General features: G+C 32.9%; 5 protein-coding genes across 11 annotated transcripts; 2 read left to right on the top strand and 3 right to left on the bottom strand.

Annotated features, from left to right (window-relative positions):
* Nucleotides 1–1,230: 1,230 nt before the first annotated feature.
* On the bottom strand, nt 1,231–5,941 carry LOC135843434 (uncharacterized). 5 transcript variants are annotated; one of them, XM_065361319.1, is made up of 8 exons: nt 5,467–5,941; nt 5,312–5,367; nt 5,033–5,229; nt 3,983–4,185; nt 3,825–3,880; nt 3,571–3,750; nt 1,619–1,918; nt 1,231–1,525 (listed from the first exon to the last, which is right to left on the bottom strand). In XM_065361319.1, the coding sequence occupies exons 6-8, from the start codon at nt 3,725–3,727 to the stop codon at nt 1,476–1,478; spliced, it is 507 nt and encodes a 168-aa protein (XP_065217391.1). In that variant the 5' UTR covers nt 3,728–3,750; nt 3,825–3,880; nt 3,983–4,185; nt 5,033–5,229; nt 5,312–5,367; nt 5,467–5,941; the 3' UTR covers nt 1,231–1,475. The 5 variants fall into 5 exon arrangements, with proteins under 5 accessions (XP_065217391.1, XP_065217389.1, XP_065217388.1 ...); XM_065361317.1 differs by having other exon boundaries at nt 1,610–1,918; nt 5,463–5,928; XM_065361316.1 differs by having other exon boundaries at nt 1,610–1,918; nt 3,983–4,910; nt 5,467–5,928.
* A 2,274-nt stretch (nt 5,942–8,215) lies between these two features.
* Nucleotides 8,216–9,601, top strand: LOC135843431 (transcriptional regulator ATRX homolog). Its single transcript, XM_065361313.1, has 3 exons — nt 8,216–8,363; nt 8,498–8,599; nt 8,815–9,601. Exons 1-3 carry the CDS (start codon nt 8,350–8,352, stop codon nt 9,527–9,529), a joined length of 831 nt encoding a protein of 276 aa, XP_065217385.1. The 5' UTR covers nt 8,216–8,349; the 3' UTR covers nt 9,530–9,601.
* On the bottom strand, nt 9,552–11,711 carry LOC135843432 (protein CREG1-like). Its single transcript, XM_065361314.1, has 5 exons — nt 11,199–11,711; nt 10,938–11,095; nt 10,133–10,252; nt 9,957–10,047; nt 9,552–9,864 (listed from the first exon to the last, which is right to left on the bottom strand). Exons 1-5 carry the CDS (start codon nt 11,341–11,343, stop codon nt 9,692–9,694), a joined length of 687 nt encoding a protein of 228 aa, XP_065217386.1. The 5' UTR covers nt 11,344–11,711; the 3' UTR covers nt 9,552–9,691.
* A 172-nt stretch (nt 11,712–11,883) lies between these two features.
* Nucleotides 11,884–17,715, bottom strand: LOC135843429 (pyruvate kinase-like). 3 transcript variants are annotated; one of them, XR_010558317.1, is made up of 11 exons: nt 17,049–17,221; nt 16,880–16,979; nt 16,586–16,809; nt 16,278–16,464; nt 15,992–16,201; nt 15,735–15,916; nt 15,095–15,340; nt 14,766–14,988; nt 14,540–14,696; nt 12,246–12,351; nt 11,884–12,043 (listed from the first exon to the last, which is right to left on the bottom strand). XR_010558317.1 is itself a non-coding variant. In XM_065361310.1 (10 exons), the coding sequence occupies exons 1-10, from the start codon at nt 17,133–17,135 to the stop codon at nt 12,016–12,018; spliced, it is 1,644 nt and encodes a 547-aa protein (XP_065217382.1). In that variant the 5' UTR covers nt 17,136–17,220; the 3' UTR covers nt 11,884–12,015. The 3 variants fall into 3 exon arrangements, 2 of the variants coding, with proteins under 2 accessions (XP_065217382.1, XP_065217383.1); XM_065361310.1 differs by lacking the exon at nt 12,246–12,351 and having other exon boundaries at nt 17,049–17,220; XM_065361311.1 differs by lacking the exons at nt 11,884–12,043; nt 12,246–12,351; nt 17,049–17,221 and adding an exon at nt 17,555–17,715 and having other exon boundaries at nt 13,434–14,696.
* A 2,577-nt stretch (nt 17,716–20,292) lies between these two features.
* LOC135843430 (WD40 repeat-containing protein SMU1-like) lies at nt 20,293–22,965 on the top strand. Its single transcript, XM_065361312.1, has 11 exons — nt 20,293–20,518; nt 20,653–20,719; nt 20,800–20,943; nt 21,009–21,123; nt 21,202–21,390; nt 21,478–21,707; nt 21,788–22,011; nt 22,088–22,189; nt 22,255–22,438; nt 22,528–22,680; nt 22,776–22,965. Exons 1-11 carry the CDS (start codon nt 20,493–20,495, stop codon nt 22,872–22,874), a joined length of 1,533 nt encoding a protein of 510 aa, XP_065217384.1. The 5' UTR covers nt 20,293–20,492; the 3' UTR covers nt 22,875–22,965.
* Nucleotides 22,966–23,260: the final 295 nt, after the last annotated feature.

Below are 23,260 nucleotides of genomic sequence, written 5' to 3'. Positions count from 1 at the left end.
ACATTTTTAATGGAAATGCTGACACAGGATTTTTTCCAATTCTAAAAAATGCTCCAAAAGCACCTACCTACCTAGAATGACTAATATGATTATGATCAAATTTGATTCTCCAAGTTGGACAGAATAAATACCTATCTATACTCAAGTGTAAAAAGACGTTGATATCATTTTCAGTATTTTCAAATCTTAGTGAAACGTTGGAATGGAAGTGTTTTCAGGATTTATCAATTGGCATAAGTATTTTAATGCATGCATGGTGATATCGATCAGTCAAATTTCCATAAATAAAATACCTAATTGCTATGTTAGCACATTTCATTAAATTTACTTGAAACATGAAACGACCTAAAGACGAAAAATCGGAAATATACCCATTCGATAATGACGTCGTTTTCGATTCACCTACTGTTTTCTCAGCGATCAGCAAATGAGTGCCTTATTTTGTTCATCTTGTTTTTTCGTTTTTTAAATTTTAGAAAAGTCAAACTTAAACTGTGAACTTGGAGGTTTAAAATTTTGAATTTGAATATTAAATTACACGAAGGTGTAGATGCAAAATGACAAAATCCGCGTGTACCTACATTTTCCAAGTGAAAATTTTACAGATGAATGATTATAAATGAACATAAAATTAAATAATATGATATTTCAATGCAACGTCTTATTTCACAGAGAATAATAAATGAAATAGAAATAAGTCTTCAAATTTGAAAACATGATTGAAAATGAAAGCGATTGACTAAAATAATATTGAGTAAAGACGAAGAGAGTATAACGTTGTCGATGAGTCGATATGTATTTCATTCATTCTAAATTATAATTCTGAGGCACATTTTACAAATGAAATTCGACGTCGTTTTCGTTCGCCTTTATGTATTTCACACACCCCCCCCCCCCCCCCAAATGAATATTGCACGCAAAGTTGGATTTTGGGTCTTTAAATTATCTTAAATTATTAAATCACGAATGGGATGAGAAATAGATCTGATACTCTTTCCAAATGGAATATCGACAATTTAGAAAGAACCAGAGAATTGATTACTCGATTAATAGAAGGCGGTTGATCGTTATCAATAGATTCATTTCGCAGCTAGCATTTAAAAATTTCATTGTTTTGAGCATTGAATCTTCCAACGGAGTAAATTTCTTGCTTCAATAGCTCGATGGTGAACTCTTCGATATAATCGAAAGGAATTCACAAATACGAAATCACTTCAAGGAACAAACAAATCACACAACATTTTACATTATTATATTTAGAAAAGCTCTGAATAACTTATAATATACACGTTTAATCCGATATTATTCGCATTCGATGAAAGCTTGATATCATTTATATCATGGTACGAGAATTGTGAGACCGAAGTTTGATATTGAGAAAGGCTAGAACTTACAATATACACGTTATTCTGATTATTATTTACACTCGATGACAGCTTGATATAATTGATAACTTGGTACGAGAACTGAGAGACTCAAGTTTGCCTGGTAACGACTTCCAACGTAGTGTTGTTGTATTGCGGAACTGCAAACAAGACATTTTTTCACCAAGTCGTAGGGAAGTATTTTTTTGAGTTCATGCGTTACAAAATGAACTTTAAAAACTCACTTTTCTGACCTAAACGTTCAATAAAACGGCTACATTCCAAAAATCGGTGTTCTGGGTCGTCGATAGTGAGTAATGCTCCTTTAATTGCGGTCAGGTAATTATCCAATTTGGTTGCTTCAGCACTTCTCTCAGGTTTCACACGATTTTTTTCATCATCGTCATCTTTTCTGGCATACCATGCGCTGGCAAACGTAGCAAAAGGCAAAAGAAGAATTCCGAAACTCGTCATCCAATCTAGTTTCCAATCTAATTTGACGGTGTCCGATTTACTTTTCGATGGATCAGGACATTTCTCAGTCATATCACTTTCTATAAATAAGGCAATACAAATGATAATAAAAACGTTGAAACGCACCAAATCCATTTTGAATCGTTGATTTCTTCTAAAGTTCAATTCAACTTAATATTTCTAACACTACACGTAATTCTTTTTCAATTAAAACAATATTCTCCAATTATCAATGGTTTTGTTTGGCAATGTATCGTGAATACGCTTTGAATAAATGTGCAGTATTCATTTAGGTTATCACAAGGTAACGATTATCCGAATGATACACAGTTAAAATCAAAAGGCTAAAAAAAATTAATAATCATTTGTATCCCGTCGATAATTCGAAGAAACGAAAACGAAACCTTAGGATAGAGCACTTTGAATTTTCAACAACCAGTTATGACCTGAATAATCTGATTGTGAAAAAATACGCTCACTGAACGTCTAAAGTTGTCACCGTTAAAAATCAGAAATGAAATTCTTGATTTTTCAGTTTTTGGGAAAATCATGGTAATTGATTGAATACGATAATTGATAATTTTATAGTAGGTAAACAAAATTGAACATTTTAGTTTTTGACTTGCATCGAGTTCATCGTTGAATTGGAACAAAACCAAAAATCGATGATTAATTTTTTTTGATCATGCAGCAGCATCTAGGAAAGTGGCCTAATATTCAAAAGTTGAAAAATTCGACAGCTGTCAGCTACCTACACCAAAATTCGTATTTCGGAGACTTATCTATAGCTTTTGAAAATAATACAGAAAAATCAAATTTGTTTAGGTTTAAATGGAAATGATACGTCGAATTTAAGGTCCTCAGAAATATGGATTTCAATACACCAGAAACCAGGGGCGGATGGGGCACTTTAAAGTTACTGGGATTTGGCGCCGGGGCTGATGCGATGCCAGTTTTTTGGGGGCGATGATTGGGGGAGGGGGATGTGCGACGAAGGAATAAAATCACGTGTACTTTTTTTTTGATTCGTCAACTTTTGAGGGGGGAAACGCAAAAAGTTACTGACTTTTGTTAGAAATTGAAATGAGTGCATTAGATTTATTTATTGAATTAAATTAGAATTTGTATGCTGAATTAAGTCAACCGAAGTATGTATTCGTAAAAGGATGAACAAAATTTTGAAAAATTTAGAGTTTTAAGACTGAAAAATAATGTACTTGCACCCTACACTAAATTGAGCCAAATAAGTTGAATAAAATATGTAGGTATGAAAAAATTTTGGAAAATCCAAACTTGAAAGGTGTAAAAAATGTTATTTTCGTTACTGAACGTGCAAACTTTGAGGCAGATATCATCTTGGGTCCCATTTTCAAAGGAAAACAAATTGGCCCGAGCGAAGCGAGGGCGAAAGCTTTTGAAAATTCTCATTTCGAGATACCTAAAAACGTTTTGGTTTTTTAAATTTTAGAATTAGAATGTTTTTTTAGGAAGTTAATTTTGAAAAAGAAAAAAGAACAAGTTCGAGCTAGGGCGAAAGCTCTTGAAAATTTGTATTTCGAGGAGAGGCATAAAAATTACGTCGGAAGCGAAATCTCACGATGAAACCCAAATAAGGCCTAATTCATGAAGAAATTACCTACATATATATCTCTCAAACTATGGCAAGACATTAGTGTTCCACGATGATAATTCATATACAAGACAAAGAGATAAAAAATAGGGCTAAAATTACCATCAGTTGGACATCGCATAGACAAGTCCGTAATATGCTGATAACATACGTTACTGAATTTCTCATCTTTTCGTGCATTGAGAGCAAGCTTCTTAATTCCGAACATTCGAGGACTGGTTGGATGGCAGCAATCAACTGGTGTCAAGCCGTAGCTCATCCAACATCAAAACTGGGTTACTCCTACAGTCAAGAATACAAATTCAGAATGTTTTATTGTGCTGAGCCAAGACGTGTTATTGGAAATATTTACTTACTTTTACTTATTATAGCTCGCCTTTTAATTAGCTTTTCCCGCTATGATGGCGTCTATCTGTTATGAAAACAAAAAATATAATGATACTACTACACATACATACTACTGATTGATCGTATTCCTTAAACTTTTGAGCATAGCGTAAAGATAATAACATACATGAATAATTGCAGAGCTGAACGTTTGTGTTGTCCGTTGGCATGGCGACGGTGAAAGAGTTTTTCATGAGGTTTTGTTTTGAAAAGATACTCCTCGAGTCTTTTTCTTCGCACATCGCAGTTTGATGATTTTTTTTGAGACAATTGAGAAACTTGCATGACCGCATGTGACCATTAAGGCGAAGGCTTGGACATCGACATCCCCTACAGAAAATTTAAGGAGATGAAACTTTTATTCCTAAAATCGCATTTCATGCTTCCCAATCAATGATGTTTTATAGGTAAAATCAAAATCTTAATTAAACTCAATGTAGGTACAGGTAGGTAGCTACGTAGTACGTACCTCCAATTAGAATTACCAAGTAACTTAATACATACGAGTAGATTGAACATTTCTAATACATAGAAAGTGCTAACATAGGAATATTTTCCAATTATAAAAAAATAATGCTCCAAAAGCACCTACATAAAATAGCTAATTCTAGGTACAGAAATTATTAAACCATAAGGCGAGATAAGTATTTTCATCAATTGAAAAAGATAGAAATACATCCGATGCTATTTCCAAATGGAATATTGAAGAATTAGAATAAGAACTAATGAATCCAATCCATCAATATTCCATTTGGAAACTTTAATAAAACGCGGTTAATGGGTAATCAATAGATTCACTTCGCAGCTAGCATTCAAGATATTTGCAGTGTTTTGAGCAATGAATCTTCCATCGGAAGAATTTCCTTGCTTCAGTAGCTCGATGGTGAACTCTTTGGTCCTTTTTACTGAAGCAGGGAAATTCTTCAACTGGTTGCTCTAATTAGCGATCGCCAGAACATCTCGGTCTTTGAAATGCAGCATTCATCCAGTCATCACGATATAATCAAAAGGATAATCACTTCAAAAAAAGTCCCACGATGAAATCCCAATAAGGCCTAATTCACGAAGAAATTACATACATATAATATATACATATATAGCTCTCAACCTATGGCAAGACATTACTGTTACACGACGATAATTCATATACAAGAAAGTAGAACTAAAAATTATTTACCATCAGTTGGGCATTGCATGGACTATGGACGACTCCGTGATCTGCTGATAAGTGATAACATACGTTACTGAATTTCTTATCTTTTCGTGAATTGAGAACAAGCTTCATACTTTCAAACATTCGAGGACTGGTTAGATGGCAATAATCAACTGATCTGTTGAACTAGCTCATGTAACATCAAAACCGGGTTACTCGACCTAAAATTAAAAATACAAATGCAGAATGTTTAATTAATTGTGCTGAGTGCTGAGCCAGGAGTTGTTAGAAATATTTACTTACTTTTACTTATACTAGCTCGCCTTTTAATTAGCTTTTCCCGCGACAGTAACGTTTATCTGTTATGGAAACAAAAAAATGTAATAATACTGCGACTGATTGATCGCATTCCTTAAACGTTCGAGTATACAGTAGCGTAAAGATAATAACATACATACACGAATAATAATTGCAGAGCTGAAAGTTTGTGTTGGCTGTTAGCATGGCGATGTTGAAAGAGCTTTTCATGAGCTTTTGTTTTGAAAAGATACTCCTCAAGTCTTCTTCTTCGCACATCACAGTTTGATGATTTTTTTTTGAGAACGAAACTCGCATGACCGCATGTGACCGTCAAGGCAAAGGCTTGGACATCGACATCCCCCACAGAAAACTTAAAACATTTTTGGAATACGCATTACACAAACCACAAACCTCATTATTTTAATCCTTTCGATTTCCGGGAAAGAGAAAAGAAAGAAAGAACCAAAGGACCAAAACTCCAGAACCTGATAAAGTGATTGAAAAAATAACAAATTCCGTTCGAATGCAACGTTCGAATGCGCTATTGGCTAGTGTCAAGTGGTCCGGCTACCAATGAAAACGCTTGAAATATTATCGACCAATCATGGTCTATACACTCTTATCACAGCTATCACAGCATGTTTACATGTTTGTGTTGTGTTTACCGCTATTTTAATTTTGAAATTTTAAATTTTGACTGATGATTTTGAGTTTTGAACTTTTGACGAATGTAATTTATAATTTATCTATCTCGCTATGAATTCAGAAAAGCATTCCGATGTGTTTTCGTGTACGTTATGTTTTAAGCAGTTCAGACACTTGAGAAATGTAAAGGAGCATGAAAAAATATGTCAGTCAGAATCAAATCACGATGGTCAATCTCATCGTAACGGTGTAATATGTCCGGACTGCAATCAAGTTTTTGGTCGTTTGGATTCTCTTCGAATTCATGTTGAAGAATCGCATGAAATACCTCAAGAAGTTGAAAGTCTTCATTTCGAATCTAAAAATGGTTCGTTGAGCTAATGAACTTTAATTTGATACTTTGTAATTTGATCTTTTTGCATGTGTACTGTTTTGCTGTTGATACACACCATTTTAAACAAATAATGTGATGTGTACCTAGAATTTGAAAAATGGAAAAAGAAAATAGAAAAGGAAAACCTCTGCTTTTATTCCACCAAGAGATCAATAAAGTCTGCCGGTGTGAAACGGAATTATCTATACTGCCATCGAACCGGATTCTTCAAAAGTAGATCTAAAGGTCATCGGCGTATTAAAAGTCAGGGATCAAATAAACTTGACGCGACTTGTACTTCTGCGATGGTAAAGAAACTAAGTTTAATTAGTGTGTGTGATGTGAAATCAAATATTACTTCGTTTTTTCATCTTTTAGGTTGTTACAGAGCTGCCAAGAGATGAAATTGAAGTCGTTTTTCATAAAACACATTTCGGGCATGGTACGAATTAGGGAAGATGCGGTTTCACTCGAGAAGAACGTTCATTTATCATAGGTACTTACTTCAATCATCGATGACTTAATCAATGATTAATTTTTCAACGTCGATGTATCCCTCCTTATCATAAATCATCGCATTTGCATTATTGTGGATGATTTTTGGGTCACATCATTACGAATAATTTCTTTCCAACCGTTTAAATGTCTTTCTTCGCATTGAGAGATTTATTCAGTTCGGCAAAATTATCATTTTTGGCTACACCAATGGGTAAAGGTGTATGGAATTTATGGAGGATTGGATCCAGATACGTGGAAAGCTGTTAATAACAATCCTGAAAATACCACAACGTGAGTTCATTTAGGGTCTCTCAAATAAAATTAAATGAAGCCAGTTAAATATCTACAGGTTATTTGGTTTCTTTTTCAGAAGTCCGGTCACAGCTTTATCTCCAGAAATTCATTACGAAAGAATGATGAATTTATTTAATAAAAATAGCTACTGTTGTAGAACGATTTCAGAAGCTGAGAAATCTATTAGCAAAGCTTCTCAGGTATATAAATATACTCAATTAAGATACCCTAACAAGTGACGTGTGATGAATCACAACATTACACGTATGTTTTAAAGTAGCCATAAAGATAGAATTATTACGTAGCTATTTGTACGTCCTGTACGAAATTTTTTTAATTAGCAAATTTTGTCATAATTTTATCTTACTTACGATCAAAATTATAAAATCGTAGGTAAATTTTGACGTACCTAATTACCTCATTTCTGTCAACATTGAATAATACATTGTAGGTGTACTTAGTACATATTTGATAATTTACGCAAGTATCTGTGTTTTTTTTTTCAGAATACCGAAGAACGCAGTATAATTAATATTTTGATCAATCCGTATACAGACAGAAAGCCTCGGAATTTTACTGGGCTCACAGAATCAAAATTATAATTTCTTCAAAGGCTATATTTCTAATGGTAATGGGAGGGTAAATAATTTTAGCCAATATTTTTATCAATTATTCATGATTTTCGCATTTGTTATACTAAATTGCAATGGGAAATTTGTAATTTTGTTTTGTTATTCGTTATTAATTAATTATAAAATATCGAAAGTTCGCTGTGTTTGCGATTATTCGTTTCATGCTAAATGACTTATTAAATCCATAACTATCGATTTTGAAAAGATTAAAAAAATACTAAAAATAGTTTCAAACTACATGAAGTATCTTCGAAGTATCAATCAAGTGAAGGGCAACAATGCAATAATCATTTTAATAAAATATTACATTCCGTCTCTATCTGGCGTCTTATATGTTAAGGTATCTAGCTACCTATGAGTATTCATTTTAATTCTTGCACATTACTTACGAAATCGTGTTTTACGCCGAAAAATTTATTTTTTCTCATTTTGTCATTTAAGCTTCTGTCAACTTGATTATCTAACGTGTTGAATTAGTATTGTTTAATCTTATCTCCTCGTATGACAATAACAGGTACAAGTATTTAATATCTAAGTGAATCGCAAAACTAGCGTCTTTATTTTGTGTATTCTCGTGGTGAAAGTTCGTTGTTCTCAAGATGAATTTCAAGTGGTAAGTTTTCAATTTTTCTTTGTTAAATTCAATTTATTTTTCCGTTTTTATATGACTTTTTTACGTGCACTATTTTATGTGAACTAGATTTTTAGAACATTTTTTTCTAATACCAACTTATACTTTGTGTTTAGGGTTGTACTGTTCTGTTTGGTGACTTTTGTAGTCTTCGCAGAGAGCAAAAAATACGATAAAAAATCCAAAGATAAAAATCAAGTGGAAACTAAGAAAAACAAGTGAGTGTTAATTTTCAAGTTTGAGTATTAAATAGGTAGCTGGTTGCATTATTGATTTAAAAAGGTACTTTAAATTTCGCTTATCGCGAGTATTTGAATTAATTTGTGTTGATTTTAAAACAATGCAACACTCGATAGGTACCAACCAATAGTTCATTTGCCTTGTGGATACATTTTTGTGTGCATGATTTTATCTTTTGTTCTTTATCTTACAGAGAATACGTTCAAAAAAAAGACACGAGTAAAGATTCTACAAAAATTAATGAAGTTCCAGTTCAAAGTAAACAAACCAAAGAAAATTACAATAAAAAATCGCAACAACAAGAAAGCAAATCAAAACAATACGTAAAAGAAGAGAAGAATCAAAATAACAAAAAATTCAAAAGGGAAGTAAAAGAAGAAAACGCATTGAAGGAAGAGAAAGTAGAAACCTCGAACAACAATGAAAATGTCATAAGTGAGGCTGTACAGCCAGAACCGGTTGAAAGTAAACAGACCAAAGAAAATTACAATAAAAAATCGAAACAACAGGAAAGCAAATCAAAACAATACGTAAAAGAAGAGAAGAATCAAAATAACAAAAAATTCAAAAGGGAAGTAAAAGAAGAAAAAGCACCGCAGGAAGAGAAAGTAGAAACCTCGAACGGCAATGGAAATGTCATAAGTGAGCTTGTGAACGAGGAACCTCTCCAGAAACCCATTGAAACTGTTCAAGAAGAGCCCGTTCCAGAAAAAAAGAAATCCAAAAAAGATGCGCAAAAAAAATCAAAGAACAGTGTAAAATCTGAAAAAGTTGAGCAAAAACCAGAAAAACACCAGAATTGTCCGGTCAAAGAGGAGACTGAGCAACATGTTCAGAGCGAATCGTGTTGGAAAAATGGTGAAAATCCAGTCCTTGAAGATCCCGAGATCGTAAAAGAATCTGCGTAATTTTTTGATGAACATAAATAGGTAAAAATGTAATTTTTTTATTTATTCAGTAAAAAATATTCAAATCGAAAATCTACTTAATTTTATTACACCTAAATCATTAATTCACTATCCTAAATCGTAAATGTAAGTACAAAGGAGATGGCGCACTTGAAAAAAAAATTAATTTAAAATTTGTACATTTCTAAGATAATGGACGTTTTCTGTGAAATTGCTTACATATTTCGTACAATTTTTTGTGAAATATTCCGAAACCGAAGGAAATTTGCGACCTCCGAACATATCAACTACAGCAATTTTCGTTATCTCCATTTTGGCAAAAATCCATTTATGAGCTATAACATTAAAAGATTAACGTATTAAAACAAATTCCTTGAAATTTGTGATTAATTTTTACAGTATTGAGAAAATAGGTATTTTAACTTACTTAGAACAAAGTGGTACCACGTTTTCATTACAGGATGCCTACTCCATAAAACGTCCTTTGCAATGTCGATTTCTTTTGACTTTTTTTCCAACTAAAATTAATAATTAAAAATTGACAGTTTTGATATCATTTTTATTGGATTCGTGATTTGAAAAATATTCAAAATAGGTACTCACAAATACAAAATTTCCATCGAGAATTACTTGAGCACAACGAGGGTCTTGAGTATCATATTTCTTCATTTGACAGTAATGAGTTTGGGCTAAACTCATTACAACTGAGCAATTATTACTTTTCTGTAAGTAGATAAATGTTTTATTGAAAAAAACATTAATAAGTTTACGAAATGTTGTCTGAAGAATAATAGCAATGCCCTCGAATTGAAAAGTTATTGCTGCGTCAGCATTTGAGTATCTTAGTCCATAAAAAATATTCGTTTAAGAATAGGTAGGTACTTGATGTTTTACATTTGAAACGATCCGAGCTCGTACAAAATTTATATATTTTATTGCTTTGTGTATTGAACTGCGATAAGTAATGATCGAATTGTATGTAAAAAATAAAAATAACAACAGAGCGAAAAATAGTAATCAATCAACGAAGAAGGCAACGAAAAGAAAGATCAATTGATCAATCATATAGGTTTCGACCATTCGGTAAATTTCATCTTCTGCAGTGTAAAACCCTCCTACGTAGGTATCAACAAGAAAAAAATTGTCATTGTCATTTTGTCAATGTCACCATACCTGTACCTGACAATGACAGAATCATAAATTAAAAAGTTTTTATATATACAATACGAGATTCTTGGAATGGTTAATTTTCTACGGAAGTTCACCTGTGTCAAAATGGAACCGAAAAATAACGTAGGTATAGTAGGTACAGGTAGTTAAACACTGAATTCGTTATCATTTCTCGAAAATCCTCCTCTTTAATTTTGTGAGATAAATGGTATTAACTGATTTGTTACATTATACTCACAAGTAAGTCTTGAATAGTGAGATCTAAAGGAGAAACCATAAAGTATACGATGCCAGAGCTGTTACCCGCTGTACCGTCACTTATGGAATATATTCTTGATAAAGGAGATCCTAACGTTGATCCGTCATTCTTAGAAATATATGCCAAGGAACACCAGTCTAAAAAATCACATAGGTACATGAACTCTCATCATGTTTAATTCATTTTACCGGATAATCTTCCACACAGACGATCAAGTTATTATATTACATCCCAACCTACCTGAATTATGAACAACAAATCTAGCCATGCAAACAGCATCATCAGCTGGTGGAACCACATCATTGTTCTTCACAATACTAATTTCCAATACACATCGTACAAAAATAAATAAACAGGCGAACACAAACAACCTCGCGTAAAACATTTTCGATCGTGATTCGCGTAAATTTCATTCATAAATTAAAATCGCGTACGAGTTGCTGGTTTGAAAATAAGGAAAAAAGTGATTTTCAAAACAAACCGAACACCGTTCTGCACTAAACGAAGGTATAAAATGATAATGAGATGATCAGTACGATAGGTTCAAGGCGGTGAATACGATTAATTTAACTGAAACTTGTTGATACACATCTTGCTCTGTTTTAATTTTAATTGCCCTTTAAATACAAATTCAGGACAATGGAAACGTTATGTTACTCACGTAGGAGAAAAAATATTTTATTTCCATTGATGTATTTATAAATAAACGAATTTATCACCAGACTACCATACACAACACTCGCAAAAGAGTAATCGGAAACACGTGGTGGAAATACTACAACTTTCTTCGTATCATCGTGGTAGGTACCGAAAATGACGTAGTGATTTTAGTCTACTAGGACTTTCTCTAAATTCATCATTTAAAAATTTAAAATCTGGATTAAAAAATCGATTAAGTAAATTAATGGTAAAAAAATGTGATATCTTCGACGAATAATAATTATATTCTCTTCTTTTTATACAATCTTCTGGTACAGAAACAAAATTTATACAAATTACAAGCAAGAAATCCAATAACTTCTGAATAGGTACAACTTTTAAAAATTCCTCAATATCTTCAATGCGTTAAGATCTGATCAGCCAATCTGTAATGATAAACTTCAATTACACATTTAATCATAAATTAATTAAAACTGGAATAAAAATAAATTGAGTAGGTATTAATGAAAATGATTTTGAAAACCCACGAACACAAAAAAGACACACAAACATGTATGTACCATTATTAGCTTACATTTTCACCAATGATTTTAAATTTTCAGGTAGTAGCAATAAAATCAACTATACCTTGAAACCGTTTAATAAGTTAAGTTTTTCGATGTATGTAATTTCCGATTCCATTATGAACTTATGTATTCATTCAGTCTGTAATTAGTCACACAGAGCCTGAGGCCTATCATGGAATGAAAAAATTGGTCAATAAGTGTTACATTTTTCAATATTACGATTAGAAAGGTAAAATCAATTTGGTGATGATGAATCGAATGAACTTGGAAAAATGATATTTTCGCTTTAGCATTCCTCCTCTATTTTCGCCATATGAAGCATATGTGACCGTCCGCGATAAAACCGACCATCCGTCGCACCGTCGCAAAAAAATCGAAAATTTTTTTTCGCGAATTTTTGTTCCCTAGACCATTTGAGGCCCAAAAATAGGCGAAAAAACGTTTTTGATTTTTTGCGACGGATGGTCGGTTTTTTCGCGGACGGTCACATATGATAAAGATATGAAAATTGAAAAAAAAATGAATACCCAAAATGAATTAAATTTCCATTAAATTAAATTAATTTTAGCATCAAGCTGTAATTTATCGAATTGCAGATGTTCTATTTTAAAAAGGAAATGAACTATAAAGATGAATTCTCGCTGAAAAATTTTTTCGGTGATGATATCATTTGGTTATCAGATGCGCAATATCTCGCTATCAACAGGAAAAATGAAATGTTTCATTAATTTCCATGACATGAAGACGAATGACAGATTTGTTTTAAAATATGTATGTACACGTTTGCATAGATTTGATCAACGAATCATTCCCGTTTAGGACTCATTTTCAAATTTTGAATATTTGATCTCAATTCTCCTGCTCTACCACCCACAACCACAATTTCAACTCGTTTACCTACTAAATACATTGAAGCCCAACACCAATTTTAGAGCACTAAAACAAACAAAAAATTCGCATCAAAATAATTACTTCTTAGATGTCTTACTCGTAAATTGTCAATTCGAGAAGTCATCATCTCAGTGAAAATCTTTAGATCGGATCTTGCACAAGCAGCGTCTCATATTGAATAATTTGCCTCCATTTAATAAAAATTATCACATAATCGATAATTAGAATTATTTGTACCACAATGATAAATGTTAATCCCATTAAGATTATTACGATATACCAACACTACATTTACAATGAATACACCTTCCATCGCTTGCAATAAATAATGCAACCCACTTCCAATAAAAATTCGCTATTCTTGTCAAAATTATATTTCATCAACTTACAACACACATACACACCAATAATAGTCGTGTCAAGCTTATCTTAAAAAGGAACTACGTTCATAAATAAAAAGGAATTACTCAATAATCACAAAGGTTTATGTTTTTCGTCCTGAAGGGTTAACTTAATCAAGAATTTACTTCGTAACGGAATTATACTGATTTTATTTCATTATACTCTGCAGTTAATCGTTTCGTTTAAAGAAAACATTTTTTCTAAGAGAGAAAATTTTCAACGCTACCACATTCACATACAACTTAACGCTTAATTTACAAACAACATTGGTTAAATTCGAATTTTTTCAAGCCGACACCGAACAGAATGTTAGCACACAAGTCACCGTAACGAGGAATGTCAAATAAATCACAAAAGACAATCAAATTTTATCACTATGACGGATTACGAATATGGTTAATGGTTATGAAAAAAAATTAGCAACGTCGATTTGACTAGATTTTGATAAAATATTCGTTTTTTTTCGCTGAGTATCTCAATGCGTAGGAAGGTATTGTATTACAGAATGCGAATAAAAAAAGATAAGCTGTTGTTAGTGTTGTTGTCGAAAATCCCTCAAAAGTTGTTAGTAGATCCCACAAGCACTTAAAAATGTGAAAAAAAAAATCGGTTAGAATATTTATTACAGTAACGTACGTATTTATATCGTAAATTGATCTGATATTCATATTTTCGAAGGAAAAAAAAGGTACGTAGGTAAGTAATACCCGAACTAAAAATATTAAAATTTACGTAGTCATTTGCAATGACTTAAAAACTAAATGATATAATTTTAAATGATGTATTAAAGCATTAAAAAAATTGATAGATAAAATACTAGTCACAGTAAATTTAAAATACCACTGGGAAAAATACTTTTCAACGAAATTCATTCGGCGCTGGGCGCCAATACAGAGTTTTAAATTTATCGAATACTTTTCAAATACTGTCAAAAGAAACAAAAAAAAAGAGAAAAAAAACAAAAAAGATATCTTTGACCACGAGCCCATTTTGCAAGCGACAACATAGAAAAAACACCATCGTATTATTCCCGTTTAGTTATCAGCTTTATCTCCTACGTACACTACGCGCATTGTGTTGGTAAATCCTGATCCTTGGCGCCATCCGGTGACCACAACGATCGGGTCTTGGGCTTTAATGAAACCTCGGCAGGTACCGAATTGGATACCGTATTGTACTCGGCAATCGACATCCTTGAGCCAGTCAGATTGTTGAGGAGCTGTAAATCATACTTGGAATTAGGAAATCGTTTAGAGAAGTGATTAAAAAGTACTCGAGTAACTCATACCATCGTAGTATAACGGAAGGATAGCCCGATGCAAATGGCTTTGCCGAGCTACTTGCTGGTACCTTGTAACTGCGATGATGGGACAGCTGGGTCTGTATTTCGAGATCAGATGAGCCGATCTGCCGGATGTGGTGATCACAATGATGGCGGCAGCGTTGCATTTGTGAGCCGCTTCGACAGCTGCGATGGCTACAGCGTGAGTAGCGTCGGTAGGTGTTTCAACCTATGAAAATGAATCGAATTGATAAAAAAAAGTCTCAAGAGGTATAAAATAAATCTGAGGTACTAGTGGTCAAGTTTGAGAAGTCCATCGTCGACTGTCAACTTACTTTACTGCACAGCTCGTTGAATAATTGATTATGCCAAATAGCAGCTTCGGCTTCTTTGCAAATATTAGCCATGGTTTGCACACACTGAATTGGATATTCTCCTTTAGCAGTTTCTCCGGATAACATGACGCAGTCAGCGCCATCCAAAATTGCGTTCGCAACGTCAGAAGATTCGGCTCTCGTAGCTCTCGGCTTTTTCACCATGGATTCCAACATTTGCGTAGCGCAAATTACCGGTTTACCAGCCTAAATTTTTCGATAAAATTAATTATAAATCATATATAACGTAAAGGTCAACGATGTACGATTTATTCCGAGAAGAATTTCATTAAAGTGATTATTCGAGCCCCTCATATCCTCACACGCATAATATTAGCACGTAATTTAATGAAGCATTTAACCGTAGACTAATTTCGTTCTCTTATCTGAGATATTAATACGTCGAGTCTCAGGTCTGTACAAAACAGATAAACAAAATTATTACTATTACACGTAATACTCTCCACTCGACATATAATACTAGCCAACCAGACTCTACAGATGACACTAATACGAAAATGACATTTTCGAGCACCACTTCAAAGAAAACTTTCCTCGGAATGCATACAATTGTGACATGAAATTCATTCTGCGAGCTTACTCTGTTGCATTTGGCGATAATGGATTTCTGAGCCAGAAATACTTTTTCGGGTGGAATTTCGATACCCATATCTCCTCGAGCGACCATAATACCATCGGAAGCTTCAATAATTGAGTCGATATTCTTAATACCTTGATGGTTTTCGATTTTTGGAATAATTTTAATTTTTTTACCATCTTCACCTACGAAGAAACAAATCATTGCATTAAAAAAATAAATTAACTCAACGGTGTAAAATGAAATGGTATCAAAATTACCTAGAATTTTTCTAATTGCTTCAACACCGGCAGCATCACGAATAAATGAAGCGAAAACCATATCAACACCTTGTTCAACGCCAAATCTTAAATCTTTGGTATCTTTTTCCGATACGGCAGGTAAATCGACAGGTACGCCGGGTAAATTGATACCTTTACGGCTTCCCAACATACCACCATTTTCAATGGTGCATTTCAAATAATCAGCACCTAAAATTAAATCGCTTCAGTGATCTAGTTTTATATTTTATATAAAAAATTAAAAATTTACGCTTTCTCTTCTTACCAACTTCTTCTACAATCAGAGACATTAAACCGTCATCAACGAATACTCGATTGCCTTTCTTGATAACATTGACAATATTAACGTAATCTACGTAGACTTTATCGACGTTTCCTTTTTCGTAATAACTTTTATCGGTTGTCAGTATGATAGAATTTCCTTTTTTCAATTCGATTTCAGCACTTGCTCCCTACACAGGTCACAAAAATTTCCTTTTTTCAATTCGATTTCAGCACTTGCTCCCTACACAGGTCACAAATTAATAAACATAATAAATAATCTACTCGTCCGAGAGTTCGTCTCATACTTACACCTTCTAAAAGTCCGGTACGAATTTCTGGTCCTTTCGTATCCAAAGCAATACCCAAAGAGCAAGGTATACCGATTTTTTTACCATAATTAACAGCAGCTTGTCGGGCATTAGCAATAGTTCCGGCGTGATATTCGTACGAACCGTGAGAGAAATTCAAACGAGCTATGTTCATTCCGGCATCGATCATATCTTCCAATTTCTCAACAGCTTGAGAAACAGGTCCTGTATAAAAACGCGTAATTAGTGGTGATCTGTTCGTACATCGAAAAACAATAATGATCTGGATACGTACCAATCGTGCAAATGATACCAGACAGACGCACAAATGACGTTTTGGAATCGATATCCAAAGCGCACATGTGGTCGAGATGAGATGTATACACTGCCATTGCCTGAAATTTCCAAATAAAACATTACAATACGGAAGTAATCAGTAGTAAAATAAATCTAATGTATGGTACCTTAGTCATTGAGAACATGTTTATGCTTCTTTTTAACACAGAAGCGTACCTAACAGTAACAGAATGTGATCGGATGATTATAGACATTGATACTTATCGATTTTATAAACAAAACAAATTTCAAAAACTACTCTCGGTACTTCGATCATCTTCTTACAATGACATTTGGTTTAAAATAGAAATTTTGGATCAAAGCCAGTCTTGAGCTTTGATTTTGTGCTGAACCAAAAGGAAAACAGCAACTAATACGCATTTTTATCATGCTAATGGCTTGGGCTAGAAAACTAATTCTAGGTTTCATTATGTACATTAATTAATTTTCGATGACCAATAACAAGATAGAAATTCAGCTTCCGTCGTGCATTGGTAAGATAATTTAGAAAATCTGTTACAAATCGCAAATACACGATGAATTCTAATTTATTTAATCGATTGAAGATAGCACGAGGATGAAACCGATAGAAACATGATAAAACTACTAGGTGAAAATTAACTAGTATACTTACGATGTTCACGTTGAAACTTCTTCAGTACTAGGAGACGACAACAGGTAATATCTGCGACAGACAAAATGTGACTATTTAGTACAGAAATTCGTCTAAAATATGTTTCTGTCTTCAAATAATTCAATGTGACATTCAATTCACTTTGGGTTTGTTCTTTTTTATCTAAAAAATAACCCTTTCTTCCCCCCGCGACCATTGACGTAATTACCGGTACTCAGTGCTGCCACCTGAGCATTTCAATAAAATGATGATTTTCAATTTTTATTTTTCATTCAAAAAGATCGAAAAAGATTGAATAATTATTCATTCGCAATTTATTGAAAATTTGATTTAAAAATGCCAAAATGGTGAGAAATTTGATAGCTGATTGGTTCAGGTTATTTAATATGTATTCAATTACAACTTATTGCGTTTCTTTGTCTCTGTTAGCAGCAAAAGTGTTACTATCTTATCATCCATCAATAATTTAATTTAGATTTCACGAATAATTGAATAAATGAACGTTTTTCATTATTTAAATTGTAGCCACTAGTCTTAGCTTACTTTTGAAACAATAACAATAGTAATAGTAATACCCTCAAAGGTATTCATTTTCTCTTCACGTTCTAAATAATTCATTGTGTAGAAAAAGTGGTAGGTAGGTATTTTTTGTTGCAATTATAATTATGTATTTATAAAGATTTTAAAGATCACGTTTTGGTTTTTTCGTTCCTAATCTCCTGTTTGCTGAGCCAATTGATGTCAGTTGATGATTTTTTTCAATTACTTACCTAGTCTAGTGGTGTTGAAACTTTGTCAAAATCAAAAACAGACTTTTTCTGTTCAGTCAGTGATCATAGTAGGTTTCCTTCAGTGTGTTTTTCTTTTTTTTTCTCAACGTGTTTAAATAATTCGTTTTTCTTATGAATAACTTTTTTTGCAAATCGCCATTCGCCAAATCTCCAGCTAAATCGATGAAAGAGGATTTTACGTGCAAGAAACTCGTGCAGCTACCGGGAGCACCAAGTTTTCAGCTCAATGCTAATTGCTAATTTATTGAAATCGAAACGTTTCAATCCATTCAACTTTCAAGTGTTTAGTGTCTTATATATGCCTTTTCAAAACCCCTGATTTTTTAAATAAAAATTCAGTTTTTCAAAATGTTTGATTCAGTACAATTTTTTACCAATAATTTTAAATTGGAGAAAAAATCTGTAAAAAAATTTTTTGGTCATTTTTTTTCCAACATGAAAGATACAAGAACTAAATTATACACCTTCCTTTATTTGCTCATTTACTTATTTTGCCATAGATTTGAGGAAACCTTAGTCAGCCTCAATAGTCAATAATGAGCGCATGATACTTATTATGTAGAAATTAGAAAATTTCAGACGCTGCTAACTAATTGAAAAAAAATTGAATTTCTCGTCTGGATTGCAAAGGTATTTCTGTTTCTAAGTATTTTATAAGTTGTCCTAAATAAAGTTGATTACTCTCGTTGTCTTTTATTAACCATGCAGCAAGTTGTAAGTCAAGCTTTCATTTGAAAAAAAATTGAATTTAAATAGGTATGCTTATTTTTTACATCACTTCGTACATATTTTTGTTTACTTAAGATTACCTATCTTTTGTTGAAAAAAAAATCGAAGAAAAATGAAATGTAAACAATAATATCGAGTATGACAATTTGACATAACAAACTTGTTTTTAACTTTTACTGTATATGTTTGTAGCTAATTTGTAATAGATTATTCAAAAACAATTTCACAATTGTTGATGTTGTAAAAAATTTCAGACTTTTCGAAATTTTATTGTTGAAGACCTGAAGACTGTTCCACAATGACCGGACCGGACCGGAGAAGTGATTAATTTTGGTGCTGGACTAGCAAAATTAGTAAATTACCCTGAGAAGTGAAAATTTTATTTTGTGGATTAAAAATTGATTTCCCATTTTCTTTTCTAATGTTCTTCATTCTTTCTTATTTTATTGTAAATTTTTTTTCGAGTTTTTTCCTCGTCTACTCATAAATTTGAATGTAATACGAGTATTATAGGTAATACATGGTAATAGGGGTACAGTGAAACTGAAATCAAGGGTTAAGTAATAAACGTTATAAGAATTTTATACATTGTTATAAATTTGTATGATTGTTTGATTTTATTAAAAGCATTTAATTTTTTGTTGTCTTCTATAATTTTTCTAGTTCGTTTATTTAAATTACGATGATCAAAAACTCCAATATTTAGTTGTATGAAAATTGAAAACCATACCTTTGTAATCGGAGAAAAAAACTTGCTTGTGTACGGTAGGTACATACAAATTGTACATGATGTACCATTGTACCTACTTACATTATTGGAGGGGGTGAGAATTTTATTTTTTTAATTTCTAAGTATCGTTTATATTGTAATTTGTGTATTTTAAAATTTTTTAGACTGACAGACAGAGTAGGTGTTGAAAATTTCTATTCTATATAATTTTTAATTGTCAATTCAATAATGGAAGAATATTATCATATTAACTGTTGACGTTGACGATGCTTGGTGAGTTGGTGCAAAGAAATAAAAATAATTAAAAATTAAAAGTACCAAAAAATATGCGATTTTTAATTCAGTTTTTCTCCCGCATAATCGCGCTAAATCCAGGCTAAATCGCCCAAGTTAGCCAAGTTCAAAAGAATAATCAATGTGGTAATTCTCACTGTAATTTCTGTAAACTTGAAACACCAAAAGACCAACACTTCGATCTCAAAATTCAACAAACAAAATTCGGTGTTTTCATGTTTTGCTTTAGCTTTTTTTTGATGCAAAAGTGCAAAAGTTTTAGATTTCTGAAGAAACTTTATAAATTCTTCAGTTGAAAAAGAACTCATCCATGGATGATTATTAGCTGAAATTTGTCGTTCCGTTATGAAGAATTATATCAATTTGTAACCTGCTTCGCTGAAGAAGAACTATCATGTCTATTGAAATAGAGTCGGCCGAGTAAGTCTCGTCACCCTTACATATTTTACATTGATCCCTTTTTTCGGTTTCACTGAACATAAGTTTCAATCCTTCATCAAACCATATGGACTATGAATAATAAATACTCTTCGTAACTGTCTATGTGTTTCTAGCGTTGTTCGGTTGATTCAACAATACCTCAAGGAATCAAACTTGATGAAAACTTTGCAATGCCTGCAAGTAAGTTGCTTCATGGAACTATCTCGGTGGTTTTTCTCTACCAAGTTCTCATACATATTTTGTTCCAATTCCTTTTTCAGGAGGAAACCGGCGTTACATTGAATACTGTCGATAGCGTAGAAAGTTTCGTCGCCGATATCAACAATGGACACTGGGATACAGTCTTGAAAGCTATACAATCTCTGAAACTTCCTGATAACAAACTTATCGACTTATATGAACAGGTTACCCATCAGAACGGTTTATTTGTTTCGCTAAACGCACGTACCAATGATGAATTTATCTTTAGGTTGTATTAGAACTGATCGAATTACGTGAGCTCGGAGCTGCTCGGTCTCTACTTCGTCAAACTGATCCTATGATCGTTATGAAACAACAAGAACCAGAACGATATATCCATCTAGGTAGTTCAATTTTTATACGTATCATACTTCTTCGATGATCAATATCAGAATGATATGTCGATTTTCCTTTTTTAATAGAAAATTTACTCGCGAGATCATTTTTCGATCCTAGAGAAGCGTATCCCGAAGGTACATCGAAAGAAAAACGTAGAATGGCGATTGCTACCGCATTAGCTGGCGAAGTATCCGTAGTACCATCTTCGAGATTATTAGCTCTTTTAGGACAAGCGTTGAAATGGCAGCAGCATCAAGGACTTTTACCACCGGGTAACTTACCGAACTACTTAATCATTACTTAGTTCAATTGCACCAGTGTATTTGGAAGATTTTGATCTGACACCGTCACTTTTTTAGGAACAACTATCGATTTGTTTCGTGGTAAAGCTGCTATTCGTGACTTAGAAGAAGAAAAATATCCGACTATGCTTTCCAAAGAAATCAAACTTGGTAAAAAGACGTACGCAGAATGCGCAGCATTTTCTCCCGATGGTCAGTTTTTAGTCACTGGAACCGTTGATGGATTCATTGAAGTATGGAATTTTACGACTGGCAAAATCAGAAAAGATTTGAAATATCAAGCTCAAGTAATTACCTACGAATTTTATTTCACTCGTAATTTATTGAATCTGAAATGTATTTCTTGATTCATTTTGATGATTAACAGGAAAGTTTTATGATGATGGAAGAAGCAGTTCTGTCTTTAGCATTTAGTCGTGACAGTGAAATGTTAGCGTCTGGTGCTCAAAACGGTAAAGTCGTCATCTGGAAACTTCTGACTGGGCAATGTCTAAGACGTATAGAAAAAGCTCATTCTATGGGAGTTACGTGCTTACAATTCTCTAAAGATAATAGCCAAGTATTGTCTGCCTCATTCGATAATACATTAAGGTAAATGTTTTGATTTTTGTGATGTGAGATTTTATCTCTCTGAAACGAAATCTCAATTGTTTCATATCTTTCGCAGAATACACGGTCTTAAATCTGGAAAAACGCTGAAAGAATTCCGTGGCCATCAATCATTCGTTAACGACGCAGTCTTTTCTGTCGATGGACATAATATTCTAAGGTGGTCATAGTTAATTTTTTTATTCGTTCGTATTTTATGCAATTAACACGAAGGTAAATTTGCAGTGCATCGAGTGACGGTACCGTGAAAATTTGGAATCTGAAATCAACCGAATGTGTTAGCACCTATAAAGCTTTAGGTGCCGGAGACGTAGCTGTTAATTCTATTCATCCTCTTCCTAAAAATCCTGAACATTTTATAGTCTCTAATAAAACCAATACCGTAATTATCATGAATATGCAAGGCCAGGTAAGCGATGCTATTTCACTATTTATGTTCGTATTCTTTTGTATCACATTTCAGTGTACGGATATATAATGCGTCTGATCTTATTTCAGATCGTGCGATCGTTTTCAAGTGGTAAAAGAGAAGGTGGTGATTTTGTCTGTTGTACGATATCTCCTAGAGGAGAATGGATCTATTGTGTCGGTCAAGATTTTGTATTATATTGTTTTTCCATTACTTCTGGAAAATTGGAACGTACTTTGAATGTGAGTGTTTTGTACTCTGTGATGTATTCGATTTCATTTCGATCATTCATATATCGTCTAAATTTTTATTCTTCGCTTATGTTTTCTTATCGTAGGTTCACGAAAAAGATGTGATTGGCGTTACACATCATCCTCATCAGAATTTACTTTGTACTTATAGCGAAGATGGTTTACTCAGATTATGGAAGCCGTAATTTTCATGAATATTGACCTATTATTGTTTTTGTACATTAAAGTCACTGTGTATTCTTTACTAGAATTGTAAATACATAATTTTTTACAATTTATAGATGATTATTATGGAACGTGAAGTTTTTTTCTCCAGTCAGTGCTGCGTAAAGGAAAATTTTGTAATAGCGTGTCCTGTGATTTGAAATATTGACTCCATTTTTTAGCAATTCAAATTACTCAATGTTCTTCGGTATTTGAGTAAAAATTTTCCATCAATGAGTTGAGTCAAAAAGCCAGTACCTAAATTTTTTACTCAACAGATTGAAATGGAAAACGAGAACTTAATAAATTGAAAACGATCAGCGCATTTTTCAATCATCAATGAACATTCGCTAATACCCGCACTACT

The sequence above is a fragment of the Planococcus citri genome, chromosome 4 (genome assembly GCF_950023065.1).
Source record: "Planococcus citri chromosome 4, ihPlaCitr1.1, whole genome shotgun sequence".
NCBI lineage: Eukaryota > Metazoa > Arthropoda > Insecta > Hemiptera > Pseudococcidae > Planococcus > Planococcus citri.
The sequence above is the reverse complement of the archived record's forward strand: the minus strand, read 5'-3'. Positions and strand labels throughout refer to the sequence as shown.